Here is a 15,276-nt window from a genome sequence, read left to right on the forward strand (position 1 = left end):
GTTGAAAGCCCATGCTCAGAGTAGTTGTCAATGGTTCGTTGTTAAACTGGGAGTGTGTATCTAGTGGGGTCCCACAGGGGTCGGTCCTGGGTGCAGTACTAGTCAATATTTTCATTAGTGACTTAGATAATGGAATGGAGAGTGCTTATAAAATCTGTAGATGTGACACCAAGCTGGGAGAGGTTGCCGGTACTTTGGAGGACAAAATTAGAATTCAAAATGACCTTGACCAATTGGAGAATTGGTCTGAAATCAACAAGATGAAATTAAATAAAGTAAAAATCTGTACTTAAAAAGAAAAAAATAAAATGCCCAACTACAAAATGGGGAGTAACTGGCTAGCTGGTAGTACTGCAGTAAAGTATCTGGGGGGTTATAGTGGATCACAGATTGTTGATTTGTATTCAATGTGGTGCAGCTGCAAAAAAGTCCAATATCATTCTGGGGGTGTATTAACAGGAGTGTCAGATGTCAGATACAGGAGGTAACTGTCCTACTCTACTTGGCACTGATGAGGTCTCCTCTGAATCATTGTGTCCAGTTCTGGGCACCACACTTTTAGGAGAGATGTGGACAAATTGGAGAGAGTCCAGAAGAGAGCAGCAAAAATGATAAAAGGTTTACAAACCTGACCTACGAGGAAAGGTTAAAATAAATGGGCATGTTTAGTCTTGAGGAAAGAAGATAATCGGGTGACCTGATAACAGTTGATAAATATATTAAAGAGGATGGGGATCAATTGTTCATGTCCACTGAAGATAGGAGAAGTATCTGTTTCAAAAAAGGTGGCAAAGCCCGCCCCATACCCGACCCCCCAGCCTAAGGGGAGGTACCACAGGGCCTCAGAAACCCACTAATTGCGGGGGACAACTAATAAAAGAGTAATGGACTTAACCTGCAGTAGGAGAGATTTTAGGTTACATATTAGGAAAACCTTTCTAAGGATGTAGGGTGTTTAAACTCTAGAATAGGCTTCCTGGGAGTTTGTGCGATCCTCATCATTGGAGGTTTTTTAAGAACAGGTTGGACAAACAGCGGTTGGGGATGGTCTAGGTTTACTTTGTCCTGTTTCAGCATTTGGGGTGGGGGGGGAAGTGTGTGTGGTGGTGCTGGACTTGATGACCTTTTGAGGTCCCTTCCAGACCTACATTCTATGATCTTGTTGTATGACCCTACATAAGTCATGCCTCTTTTGTGGGTCTGTGTCTCCCGCTGATAATGTGGAGATAAGTTAGCCTCCTAACCCTACCACTGTAACGTAGGGAGGTATTAGCTAATATTAAGTGCTTTGGTAACCTTGGATGGAAGGCACTAAAGAGGAACAAAACTATATACACCTCTACCCCGATATAACGTGACCTGATATAACATGGTAAAGCAGTGCTCCAGGTAAGCGGGGCTGCGCACTCCGGTGGATCAAAGCAAGTTCGATATAATGTGGTTTCACCTATAACATGGTAAGATTTATTTATTTATTTATTTATTTGTTTATTTATTTTGGCTCCTGAGGACAGGGTTATATCAAGGTAGAGGTGTATTTACCTCTCTTCTTCTCCTTCCTGCCGTTTCTGGGTCCTGTAGCAGCACCATTCAGCCAACTGCAGTCAGCTGTGTGTGGCTCTGGCTGAAGCTCTGTTTTCTGCTGCATCCCAAGAATCATGTGGCAATTCTCACCTTGTGACACGCTACCATGAACTGGCCTGTGAGTGAACTCTGGCTTCTGTTCCCATCGCTTTCATCATTTTGCTGTGTCCCTCAGTTCCCATATCCAATATCTCTTATCCACCTTTTTAAAAGCACTTTGAAATGTCTAAGTATATTGTGAACAGATCTGGGTGGCTTTCCAGTGTCAGTATAACCTCTGGGTGTAACAGGAACTGAAACAAACTTGGCAGATGCTTGGGAACTTGATCTCTGAGAGATAAGCACAGAACTGAACTAACAGTGATTTTTTCGGGTGCTCTAGATTTTTTTTTCAGTCAGAAGTGGTCAGAAGCTCCCTGCCCCTACGTGGTGCATATCTCTCAGTATAAACACATTTATTCTAAATCATAGACACCCAGTGGACTTGGGCCAGGGCAGGAGTGAGAAGCTATTTTAATAGCTAGACAGAGTGGAGTTAAAAAAGAGGGAGACCTGCTGAACATGCGTTTTCCAGGAGACTAACTAAAGTTAGTTGAGAGAACCACTTGAAAAAGTGTTAACTTCAATTTATATAGGAAATATGGCCAGCTACTCATCACAGGAATGCAGCGTCAAAAACCATCCAAGTGGTCAAACATTTACCAGGTCTTAAGTCTTCCCTCAAAAAGGGGGGGGAAATGCATCGTAATTTCTCAGTATTCTCTCACCAACAGAGCTGAGGAAAGTTCTTCTACAAAAGTGTTAGTTGGATTTTACTGAGCTCTCGCACTATGGATCACACCAGCCTGGTGGCAAAAGGGTCCTTTCTGTGTCATATGGGTGTCATGTATATGCCACAGTCTCTAGTAGACATCTAATGTTACATTGGTTATATGCATTATTTAATGTTGCTGTTAACACTGGGACAAGTGCTCAAATACCATGGTGATAGATGTGGTATTAAAGCCTAGATAGGTGCCACACCCATCAAATAAGGCATCCCAGCTAAGTGCTTGTTGTAGCTCTCAAAATGGAGATGGTAACATTCTGGATGAGTGCTGGCGCTCATAAAAGTGGGATACACGTTGCATTGGGTGCTTGAGTCGGTCACTAGCAGTGTGGCTCTGCCAGGAGAAGGAAAGGTGGAAGCTGTAGTGTAGACAAGGTGTAAAGGCTTTTAACACTCATCTCACTGCATGGTGATTTTAAAAAAACATCCGAGACCTGCTTACACTATCACCAGTGGAGATTCATGGGTCAAAGTCAGTAACTGTAGATAAATTTATTGCATAAATGTAGAAGTGTAGTCAGTGGTTATAGCAGAAGATTCTAATGTGCTCTGCCACTGACTTGCTAGGTAGCCTTGGGGAAAGTCACTTAATCTCTCAGTGCCTCCGTTTACCAACTACAAAATTAGTATTATAACGATTAGCCAGGGATATTTTGAAGTTGTTTGAAGTGCTCTGAGCTTCAGGTAGCAGTAGTAGCTTTGTAAGGACAAATAGTATCTGATTACGGATAACTGCTGCTTTCCCTAAAAGTATTTAGAAAAAAGTAAGGAATCCTCTCAAATCCCCCTGCCTGGAGTTGAGCAAGCCCTCAATTACGACTGTCCAGGCTCTGCTTCAAACTTTGGTAGTTCACCCCCAGCCTCCTTCCTGAAAGCAAAAGAACAGGCAAAATTCTCATTTAGTTCAATCCCAGTCTTGGTCCACACGCTACACCCTCCATTGCATAAATATAAGGAACCAAGTTTCAAATAGAAAAAGTTAAATACAAGAATAGAATTTGCCTAGCACAATGGGGCCGTGATCTGGCTGAGGCCTCCAGGTGTGACTGCAATCTAAATGACTGCAAGGCATGTCCCGTGTAAATGACGGCAGCAGGTTAATACCATTTGCTTGATTCCTCTGCTGCGTCCTCATTAAACTCACGACTGAAGGGTTTGTTAATAAGATCTAGTTCCTTCTGCTTCCAGGTTATTGGTTCTTCAGCTCTGGTTGGGAGTACCTGAAAGTCATCCCCATGGTGACTGCTGTGAAATGAAGTGGTCTCAGTCCAATTCATAGTGGGCAGGTATCCAGGTAAAGGAAAAACCCACCATCACGCAACTGGCACTAATCGGCTCTGTTGCTAGCTGTCTCAGCAGAGAGGCCAAGGAGGAAGTGAATGGACCACAGAGACTGTCTATGGGCCAAGTTTTCGAAGGTATTGAAGCACCTAAAGATAGTGCCAAGTGGGATTAGGTGCCTAACCTGCTTTGATGCTTTGGAAAATCCCACCAGGCACCAAGCTGTATCTCTAGGTGCCTCAGTATCTTTGAAAATCTGGCCCTATTTGCATATTCCATACAAACCACTCCTTCAGAACTGAGATGAGGCCACTTGTCAACAGGTGTTGTGTAGGGAAACAACCACTGCCTGAGCCATAGTGCATAGAGAACTTCAATCCCGTTGTGACAGGTTGGATCACAGAAACCCTCTTGGGAGCTGCCACCTGATGTGCCCAGACTACCTCTGCTCGTGCTTTCCCTGCCAGCTCCGGACCCCAGCACCCTGTCTTGCTGACCCTGACACGCCCGTCTGCTCCAACAGACCCAGGGTCTGAATTACTTGCCCCAAAGCTGGAGGTTTACCTGAAAGCAGCTAACAGAAGTGTGCTTGTCTCTAACACTCAGATGCCCAACTCCCAATGGGGTCTAAACCCAAATAAATCTGTTTTACCCTGTATAAAGCTTATTCAGGGTAAACTCATAAATTGTTTGCCCTCTATAACACTGATAGAGATGCACAGTTGTTTGCCCCCCCCCCAGGTATTAATACATACTCTGGGTTAATTAATAAGTAAAAAGTGATTTTATTAAATACAGAAAGTAGGATTTAAGAGGTTCCAAGTAATAACAAACAGAACAAAATAAGTCACCAAGCAAAATAAAATGAAATGTGTAAATCTATGTCTAATCAAACTGAATACAGATAATCTCACCCTCAGAGATGCTTCAGTAAGTTGTTTTTTTCCCCCTCAGACTGGACACCTTCCAGGCCTGGGCACAATTCTTTCCCCTGGTACAGCTCTTGTTCCAGCTCAGGTGGTAGCTAGGGGATTCTTCATGGGGGATTCTCTCTCCTCTTTGTTCTGTTCCACCCCTTTATATATCTTTTGCATAAGGCGGGAATCCTTTGTCCCTCTCAGGGTTCCCACCCCTCCTTCTCAATGGAAAGACACCAGGTTAAAGATGGATTCCAATTTAGGTACCATGATCACATGTCACTGCAAGACTTCAAGCCTTAATTCCTCCCAGCCTGACTCACAGGAAGGCCAGCCTGCAAACAGCCATCCAGTCAATTGTCCTGGTTAATGGGAGTCATCAAGATTTCAAACCATCATTAATGCATAAATACAATAGGCCCTCAGAGTTATATTTCACATTTCTAGTTTCAGATACAAGAGTTACATTTATACAAATAGGATGATCACACTCAGTAGATTATAAGCTTTGTAATGATACCTTACAAGAGACCTTTGGCATGAAGCATATTCCAGTTATATTATATTCACTCATTAGCATATTTTTATAAAATCATATAGATAGGGGTTCTCAAACTGGGGGTCGGGACCCCTCAGGGGGTCATGAGGGTATTACATGGGGGGTCATGAGCTGTCAGTCTCCACCCCAAACCCCGCTTTGCTTCCAGTATTTATAATGGTGTTATAAATTAAAAACACTTAATATATATATAAAAATAAAAGGGGGGTCGCACTCAGAGGCTTGCTATGTGAAAAGTGTCACCGGAACAAAAGTTTGAGAACTACTGATATAGACTGCAACGTCACACCCGTGACCTGTCAACTCATCACCTTCCATCAACACCAAATCTACTTCAGAGAAATGTAGCCAAGGCTACGAAGCAGACCTACCTGAGGTAGCTTTAATCTCCTTACTCAGGTCCCAGAATGGTGAAGCTGCAGCAACGCACACTTCTGTGCAGGCTGTACGAGCCCACCTAGAACCCTGGGTAATTACTTGCTGGCATAGCCTGAGCTGAAGTGCATGGTGCTGCGGCTTCACCAGTCTGGTACCTGAGCTAGTAAAATTTAAAGCTAGCTCGGGTATGTCTACATGAGCTGCAGTCAGACCCCATGCTTGCAGTCTAGACATGCTCCGAGATAGAATCCTCTTGGCGGCAGCATGAGATGATGTAAGACATGCTGCCCTATGGAAACTAGATTATGACATCTCAAGAGGCAGGTAGTCCAGTCAAATCTTACTGCCTTCTCTCTTTCTCCCCCCTGGCTCTTCCACTGGGGTGTCAAGCAACTCGGGTCATTAAAGAATGGCATGGGAATCAGGCTAATCAGACAGAGTCAAAGCCAGCTTTCTGTTCTGCCGCATTCTCAGAGTTCACAAGCTAAGAACTGGGCGCTCTTCTTTCTTACCATGGGTAGAACTGAAAATAAAGCTTTTTAACTATAATTGGCATTCTTTTTAACCTCCTGCTGGTGGTGACCAGCCTGGTGGGAGGGAAAAGTCTCTGAAAGGATTTGTAAATCACATTGCCCTCCTACTGTGCTCCTGACTGAACAATTACAGGAGGTTTAGAGACAAGTTGTGCCCTGATGGACCCCTCCCATCCCCAGTTGCTGTGTGGGCTGCTTGGATAAGTCAGCGCCTGATAGCTAATGACAGAAATCATTCCCCCCCTCCCATTTTTTTTAAACCTCTGTTAGATCAGATTTCAGAGGTTTATTAGTTTAGTTTTTTTGTTCCCAAATTTAAGTAGTTTAGTGCTGGTGAAAGGAGTCAGATTATTGGTCCCTGGAAACTGGAGTCTTCTGTACATAACAGCATAGGCAGCAGCAAGGCAGGCTTCGGCTAAGCTTTCTGCTGCTGGTGTGCATCACCACTGCACCCCTTTAGGAGTGAGCGGGGAGTTTAGTCTCTATGTGCCAGCCAGTCTTATTTGTCTCAGCAGCAAAAATCAAACATGGAGCCAGGGGTGCTGGACCAATTTGTATAGTGAGGGTGCTGAGAGCCATTGAGCCAAACTAAACCCTGTGTATATAAAGGAAACCACTTCAAGCCAGGGGGTGTGGCAGCATATATGCATGGAGGCTAGTTGGTGTCTGCAGTTTGGTTTGTGGTGAAGCATTTTGTCCTGTAGGAATTGAACTGAGATCCACCATTCATGCTACATAGACTTCAGATGGCACGGTTTCTACCAAATCTGGGATGAATTTGAACCAATGCACTAGAACTGAAAGACTCTTTCTTCAGCCTTCTTGCCATTACTTGTATAGTTCACATGGTGATTGCTTATTAATCAGTACGTTAGCTGCCATCCTCACAGAGGCTCCAGAATGCCAGCTGTAATGAAACACATTGTATTTTTCCCAGTTTCATACTTTATTCCTTGGGAGACATGCTTTTCCCTGAGGGATGTTCACTTTATGATGGGCCAAGCAAAATGGGGTGGGTTTCCTATATTTTTATCCAACTATTTTCATTGAGGAGGCAAAAATCCTATTTTCCTGCATTGTCAAAGAAAGACTGGATCTGGAGAAATGGCTTATTTACTACATCATAGTTTTCTATTGCGTTGATCAGAATGTTGTTTGGGTTTCTGCTACTAATGGTTGTGTGTGTTTAGCCAGAGGAACAATACTCAGTCCCAGTGACGTAGCCTGGTTATTTAACATCCAGCAGTGAATCTCTTTCCTGTTACATGCAGTCCTGTTGCATCCCCAAAATCCTGCCTGCCCACCCACAACACACTCATACCTTCCAGAGCTGTGAATCCTGCGCCCTACTGTTCTGTACTGAATTGGAAACTGAAGCCTGACCAGTTCTGCCCAGCTGAGCCAATACACCTGACTCTGCTGAGACTGGCATAAGCTAGGAGTAAGTCAACTGTATTACACAGGTGTGAAACTGGCATAAGCAAGAGGAGAACTGGGTTCCTTGATGGTTTTCTGCTGATCTGATTACTAGTTGTCACCTCCTAGAGATGGATAGGCACTTTTATTAAACCTACATAAATAAAATCTCTGTGCTCAGAGGACTAAATGCATGTCTGTAGGCCTCGTTCTCAGATACGCCATTCCTGTGCTTGGGACAGGAATGGGGAGCAAAGGTTGGTTGGTTGGTTGGTTGGTTTGTTTGTTTTTTAAGCCACTTTTGGATGCTCTGTATTCTGGGGCTATGCAGACCTGCCTGTACCCTGGTGTAATTTAGAGCAGCTTCTGTCCTGCTCCAAAACGTATGCTCTGCTTCTCATGGACCCTTATGGGTCCTGGAGGCAGAGAATCAGGGAACAGTCACAGTGCAGTGTGCTGCAGACATGATGCTCCTTACTTACAGCTAGGGCTGATGTAGAGCCCATATGCCAGCTTTACACTGACTGGGGTGCAAGGGACCAGGGGCGGCTCTAGACCCCAGCGCGCCAAGCAGGCGCTTGGGGCGGCCGTTTCCCGGGGGGGCGGCATTTGGCTCCGGTTGAGCTCCCGCCGGCATGCCTGCGGCAGGTCCACCGGAGCCCGGAACGAGCGGACCTGCCGCAGGCATGACTGCGGCGGGTCCCGTCTTCCCGCGGCTCCGGTTGAGCTCCCGCAGGCATGACTGCGGCAGGTCCGCTGGTCCCGGGCTCCGGTGGACCTGCCGCAGGCACGTCGGCAGGAGCTCAACCGGAGCCGCGGGAAGAGGGGACCCGCCGCGGGACCGGGGAAGGGCGGCACAGCGCTCCGCGCTGCTTGGGGCAGCGTCATTTCTAGAGCCGCCCCTGCAAGGGACATTCTCAGGGGCCATTCCTAGCCACTCTGAGGCTACTTTATGCTGCCGGTGTGGTGTGAAATGCCTCAGCGTCACTGAGAATCAGGCCCTGTGTCTCCTAGTTTTTCCTGGGACAATTAACACAGCACATGTGGCTTGTGACCTTTTGCACTATGGTGGCTGATTGCCCCCCTTTGTTTCTTTCTCTCACCTGCTTGGTGTGGGTATGGTGCCAGGCTTCTGAGCAGCTGCCCCTTCCTGCTCTAGGCCTGACAGACAGATGAGACCCAGCCCTGCCTGTTTGTAGCAGCAGCCCATGAATGGTAACTAACTAAGGGCATTTTACACACTTTCATCTTTTAAGTAGTGCTTGCTCTAGCAGTTTGAGGTTCCACCCTAGCCTGCTCCCCTCTCCCCTCCATCCTTCCAGACGTAGAGTGTAATGCAAGTTATTTGCAGACCTGGAGAAGGGCTCTGTAACAGGGCCGGCTCTAGGTTTTTTTGCCGCTCCAAGCAAAAAAAATTTTTGGCTGCCCCCCGTCCCAGCCCTGGGCTCCCCCCCCATGCCCCCCTGAAGCCCCCGCCCTGGGCTTCCCCCTTTTTCCCCCCCCCGGGCCCCCCCCCCCCCCCTGGGCTCCCCCCCCCCCCCCCGCCCACCTGCACCTAGGGGCAGCTCTAGACATTTCGCCGCCCCAAGCAGGAGCCGGAGGGACCAGTCCACCGGAGCCGCGGGACCAGCGGACCCTCCGCAGGCACGCCTGCGGGAGGGCCACCGGAGCCGCCTGCCGCCCTCCTGGCGACCAGTAGAGCGCCCCCCACGGCATGCCGCCCCAAGCACGCGCTTGGCGTGCTGGAGCCTGGAGCCGCCCCTGCCTGCACCCTCTTTCCACCGCAGCCGTGGGTCACTGGTAACTTGTTCCCAGGGCGGGTCATTCAGCAGGAATTTTGGATGTGCACAGAACACAGACAGGATTGGTTCTCATATGGTTACAGAGCTGCAGTAAAGTGGAACAATGTTCAGCTTGTGTGACTGGAGGATATCTGGATGCATGTTATAAGACTGTCCTCCATAAATGAGGAAAAGTTGAGGTGCCTTTATTCTTTTGTTCCACTCTTTCTTTGTATGGGGAATTTGCCAATGCAATATCACTGTCTTCCTTTCAAACAAACAAACAAAAAAAAGGCAATGGCTGTTGAAAATAGCAATTCCAGTCCTAATAACCACTGGGAAACATTTCTTGCTCAATTTTATCCTACTTTTTCTACAGGAAGTTACAGTGGATCAGTATACTTGATTTGAGAGAAATGAAGTAATAGCTGCCCAAACTGAGCTTGAGCACTCCTGAATTTTGAGGTGTTCAAATCTGGAAGGCAGGTGCTGTGTGTGTGTGTGTGGGGGGGGGGGGGGGCTGTGGGCTCCGCGGGGAAGCACAGCAGCGTGTCCGGAGCTGCGCGCAGCCAGACACGCTGGTCTGAGTGGCACGGTAAGGGGTTGGGGTTGGAGAAGGGGTAGGGGTTCTGGGGGCAGTCAGGGGACAGGCAGTGGTTGGATAGGCATGGGAGTCCCAGGGGTTTGTCAGGGGACAGGTAGGAGGTGGGGTCCTGGGGAAGTTGCGGGGGCAGTTCTCAGGAGGGGCAGTTGGGGACAAGGAGAAGGGAGGTTTAGATATGGTGTGGGGTCCTGGGGAGCAGTTAGGGGCCGGGGTCCGGGGAGAGAGTGATCGGGGGGCAGGGGGGGTGGGGTGGGTGGGGTTTCTGTGGGGCAGTCAGAGGGAGTGGATGGTGGCGGGGGGGGGGCTTCCCTTCCCCTGGAGTGTCCTGTTTTTTGAATATTAAAATATAGTATCCTTACCATTCACAGCATGCTGCTGCATGACGTCCCCCTCCTTCCTTTCCAGTTGGTAGTGGCCAAGGGAATGCTGGGAAATGTAGTTCTTTCCCTACTCCAAGGCTGGCTCTATAGGCAGGGAGCTAACGAAGGAACTACAGCTCCCAGAGCCCCCAGTTGCTTCTCAGCTCTCATGCCACCCCTGCAAATGGGCTGCCCCAAGCAGGTGCTTGCTTTGCTGGTGCCTAGAGCCGCCCCTGCTCTGTAAGCTCGAAAGCGTGTCCCTTTCACCAACAGAAGATGGGCCAATCAAAGAGATTACCTCACCAGCCTCACTTCAGTGCAAGTTACTTGGGTTTCTGTGGGTGGGAGTCAGCCAGGTGGCAAAACTACAGCTGGAGGAAATGGGGGTAAAATCCACATTGCTCCCTCACTGAGAGCACGGCACTTTCCCTGCCCAAAGGGCAGAATAATCACCTCCCTGGGCAAAACCCTGCTTCTCCCCACTCCCACCTCTCACTGCAGGACAACCTGTACCATCTCCTTAAGTGAGAACAACTCTTGAATCCCTTCTCCTCTCCCACTGCAAGAAGATGCTTCACCTCAGCCCTCTGCCTTCACCCCATTCAAATAAGAAACAAATTCTCATGAAACTGAGAGTAAATACCATCCTGCTAAATCATTCTTCCCTAGGCAGTGTGGAAGTGGGTTTCCAAAACTCCTTCCTCCTGCAGGTAAACTTGTAGACATGGTGGATATCTTTGCATGTTTTGTCCTCAGCATTTTCCAAGGTCATTGTAGGCTCTTACTGCTCTTTTGAAAATCCGATCATATAGTTGTGTGCTCAGACTGTCTGGGCAAAATCTGAATGGCCAGACGGGACGGGTGAATTTGTACCTAACTTGGGCCCCCATTCTGCAAACATGGAAGTAGCTGCTTAACTTTACACAACAGTAAAGTGGAACCATTCATGTAATAAACAGATATAAACATAAGCATGTGCATAAATGTTTGCAGGATTGGGGGGCCTTGGAGTGAAAGTTGGGTGTGTGCCCTTTGAAATTATGCAGTGTTGGTCCCAGGATATATATATGAGAGAGGCTTTTGAGCCACACAGTTCTTAAGGTTTGCTTGTCTCTTACCAACAGAAGTTGGTCCAATACAAGATTCCTGGCCTTTTGAAATGCATTTTTGGGTGGTTTTGTTTCCCTTTGGTTCTAGGTTTGGGATATGCTGTTATGGTTTCTACAGCCCTGCTTGATGCTGCTTAAACCAACAAAGGTTTTCTTTGTAATAAGGCCTTGCTCTTGTATAGCGTTTTTCAGCAGTAGAATTCAAAGTGCTTTACAGATAGGGAAACTGAGGCATGGGGAAGTGAAGTGACTTGTCCAAGGTCACTCAGCAGGCCAGTGGCTTAAGCTGGGAATGGAACCCAAGTATCCTGAATCCTACTCCAGTGCTCTAACCTGTAGGGCAGATATGTACAGGGATACTGTAATTACCCAAACCCAAGCATTACAAACACAGGAAATTCAGAGTTAAGGTTATTTAGAAGAAATCCAAACATGTTAAGGCATGAAATGTACATGTAAGGCACCCAAACCACCTTAACTCTGCCCCACAGTGACACCATGCAATAACCATCTTTATGATTAAGGGCTATTGATATTTGTGGTTCCATAATATTGATTTTTTTATGATATGTTTGATACTCTTTCCCCCCCCTCCACTCCCCCACGGCATCACTAGAGAGCAGAGTTAAAGTTGGTTGGAGCAGGTGTGGGTGCTATGTTATTGAGGCAACATGATATGATGCACAGAATGCTGACTTGAGACTCTGGGTCCCTGTGTCCTGTATCTGGGTCAGCCATTGGGTGAGTCACTTGACCTTTTTGTGCCTTTGTTTCCCCATCTATAAAATGGCCACAATGATACTGACCTCCTTTGTAAAGCATTTTGAGGCCTAAGGAGGAAAAGCTCTTATACAGAGCTAAGTTGTGGTGTTAGCTATCGGTAACACAGTAAAGGAGTGAGTACCCAGAGTGATGGGCCAGAAATTAATGCTTAGGTTTTGTAGGGGGCCTGTCAATATTGAATACTGGGCTACTTACCAAGGGAAGATGGGTGTCAGGAGAGTGGTGGTGTTCAGTAAATGGTGGGGTGGGGTAGGCTACGGGTGAGCCAATAGTTATTGCTGAGCATGGATACACAGGGCAATTGGCCTAGCACTGGGGTATGGGCAGTGATTGCTAGCCCCCACCTGCTCCATAGTGGTGGTTCATTGATGCAGTCTCGGCTTACAGGGACCCAGCAAGCTGAGATATGGCTTTGAAAAACAAACAAACAAAAAATCTAGTCAGTAGCTGTGGGCAGCTCATTCTTCTCCCTGGCTGTGCTTAGTTTGACCATGTGCTCTCCTCTTTCTTCCTCCTCAGGGAAACTAGAAAATAGTGCATATGTTCCTGAAGGTCAAACTGGGAGGAAATACTATGGCCTGGTCCTTGCTGCTTGCTCCCACCCCTCAGATGGCATCCCCCAATCTCTTCCCGATCACTATCACCCATTGGTCTGGTCTGTTCATTGCAGAACTCTACCCCCTGCAATGCCTACCATCCTGTTGCAGACATTGTAGCTGGCACAGCCCCTTTCTCTCCCCCCCTCCCCAAGCAGGGACCCATCCTTGCCCTGGGGCAGGCTCTGCCTTTCTCCTCCTCCTCCTAACAGGTGTTCCCAGCACAAACCCAGCATGGGGCATGTTATTTGCATTAAATATGCAATAGCTGTGTTTACCCTTGAGTGAGCTGGAGTGCAGTGTGATTTCAAATGGAGGGTAGGAATGACAGATGGGAGGAGAAACTGAAAAAGAAAAGTTACCCAGTGTATCTTTGCTCTACTATACATTTTACTCAGCAGTAGGGCTGCCGCACAAGTAGAGGCTCATGCAGAGGAGGCTGCATAGCAAAGAGAAAATGATTTTAAAGGGTGAGGCATTTCTCCTCCTGCTGTCAACTGATAACAGCCCTCTTCGGCCTTCTCCTAAACCCAGACCAGTCTGCAGCTGCTGCCAGAGACAAAGGATGCCCACTAGTCGTCACCCCCCACCTCTCATGAGTCATAACTTAAATACCCCAGTGACAGGCACTAAATAAAAACCTAAGCCTAGGAGTTCTTGGCATAGACTCAGGTAGGACCCATTTCTCATTCCAGCTAAGTGGGCTGCTATCCTGTGTTTGCATATTCATGGAAAGGGGGATTCCCAGGGCAGGGGAGGGAAGTTACAGTTGGGGCCAGAAACAAGGAAGGGACTTGGAGGGGAGGGAGGGGAATACTTTGTATGGGAGCTGTGGGCAGCCAGCAGGTGGGAGCCAAAAGCAGAAGTGGCTCCAGACCCCAGCACGCCAAGCGCGTGCTTGGGGCGGCATGCTGTGGGGGGGGCTCTGCCGGTCCCCGGGAGGGCGGCAGGTGGCTCCAGTGGACCTCCCGCAGGCGTGCCTGTGGAGGGTCTGCTGGTCCCGCGTGGCTTCGGTGGCTGCGCGGGACCAGCGCACCCTCTGTAGGCATGCCTGCAGGAGGTCCACCGGAGCCGCGGGACCAGCGACCGGCCAAGCACCTCCTGTGGCATGCCACCCTGCTTTGGGCTGCGAAATGTCTAGAGCTGCCCCTGCCCAAAAGGCTGTAAGAATGCGTTGGAGGCATGTAGGGCCCACAAAAAGGGGTGGGGAGGGGGGGTCAGGCTCTACTAGCCCATGGCAGGATTAGCTGCTGTCAAGTTTATGGAGGGTGGTGCTGGGGGAGGTGTGGAAATGGTACGAAAGGTATTTCTCCCTCTCCCCTCCCCCTTCGCAGCGAAGCTCCCGTCTGCAGCTGGACACGCCCTTGACCCCTTATCCCGCTCCCCAGCTCCTCCCCCTTTACGTACAAGGGCTCAGGTGTGCGGCTGGCGCCAGCTCTCACCCCCACCCCCCCCCCGCGCCGGCCTCCGCCTCCCTTTGTCTAGCAGCTTGTGCCACGCCGCCGCCTTAAATGGCCCGCACCCTGCTCTGAGCTTCTCTCCCCCCCCCCAATCCCCGGCCTCAGGGCTGCAGCCGCCCCGCCCCGCTGAGCTGCGGGGCCCCCGGGCGCGTTTTCTCTCCCCATCGCCTGCCCCTCCGCCCGCAGGGCTCAGCCTGGCGGCCACTGGCCTGGAGCCCCTCCCCCTCCCCCTCCCCCTCACAGGCGGGGTCTCCCCCAGCGCCCGCTCTCCCTCGCAGGTGCGCGGGGGGGGGAGCTACAACCCGAGACGCCCCGCAGCTCAGCCACGTGCTCCCCCCCGCCCTCCAAGCCACGCCCCCGCCCCAAATCCCGCTTTCATTGGCTGCCGGCGTTCGGTGGGCGGGGTCAGCCGCGGGAGCCGGCAATATAGCGCGCTGCGGTGCCCGGCTCTCGCCGAGCCCATGTCCCCGGCCGGTGCGGTTCTGTGAGCGGCCCCTCGCTGCGCCCGGGAGCCGCCGGCCCGTCTGCGTCCCACCCTCCATCCCGCCTGCAAAGCAGCCGCCGCTGCTGCTGCCGGGGCGTGCGCGGGAACCCGCTGGCAGGGCAGCCCGCGCTCCCCGCTCCGCTCCGCTCCCAGGGGGCCCGTAGGATTTTCCCGTGTCGCCCCTGCGCCCAGGCGGGGCCGCTCCCTCCTCCCGCCCCATGGCTCGCGGCAAGGCCAAGGAAGGCGATGGCAACTGGAAGAAATTCATCTGGAACTCGGAGAAGAAGGAGTTTCTGGGCAGGACCGGCGGCAGCTGGTGTAAGTGCGTCCGTGCGCGCCAGCCCCCGCCGCAGCCCCCCGCTCCCACGGCGGGCTGCGCGTCTCGGGTGGGTGGGTGCGTGGGGGGGCAGGGGGGCTGCGTCCCCTGCTCCCGGCAAAGGCTCGCGCGGACCCGCAACAACTCGAGTTAGGAAAGGTGGCGAAAGGCGGGTGGGGGCGGGGGCAAGGAATTGGATCCCTTGTTCATTGTAATCGGTTTAGCGCAAAGTGGAGACAATCCCTCTCGCATCAGGATTAAAAAAATACCCCCCGAACTTTCTTCGC

At 50.0% G+C, this 15,276-nt stretch overlaps 1 protein-coding gene across 2 annotated transcripts in view; it reads left to right on the top strand.

Moving 5' to 3' along the window:
• Positions 1-15,276, top strand: part of ATP1B1 (ATPase Na+/K+ transporting subunit beta 1) — a 48,382-nt gene that overhangs the window by 13,688 nt on the left and 19,418 nt on the right. Inside the window, exon 1 of one of the 2 annotated variants that reach the window (XM_039527510.1) lies at positions 14,644-14,991. The exons of the other annotated variant lie outside the window; for it this stretch is intronic. Within the exon in view, the coding sequence (XP_039383444.1) occupies positions 14,892-14,991 (100 nt within the window). The 5' untranslated portion in view covers positions 14,644-14,891. Of the gene's footprint in view, positions 1-14,643; positions 14,992-15,276 lie in introns of those variants that run through there. 2 annotated transcript variants of the gene reach the window in all.

Source organism: Mauremys reevesii, linkage group 1, assembly GCF_016161935.1.
Source record: "Mauremys reevesii isolate NIE-2019 linkage group 1, ASM1616193v1, whole genome shotgun sequence".
Taxonomy (NCBI): Eukaryota; Metazoa; Chordata; order Testudines; family Geoemydidae; genus Mauremys; species Mauremys reevesii.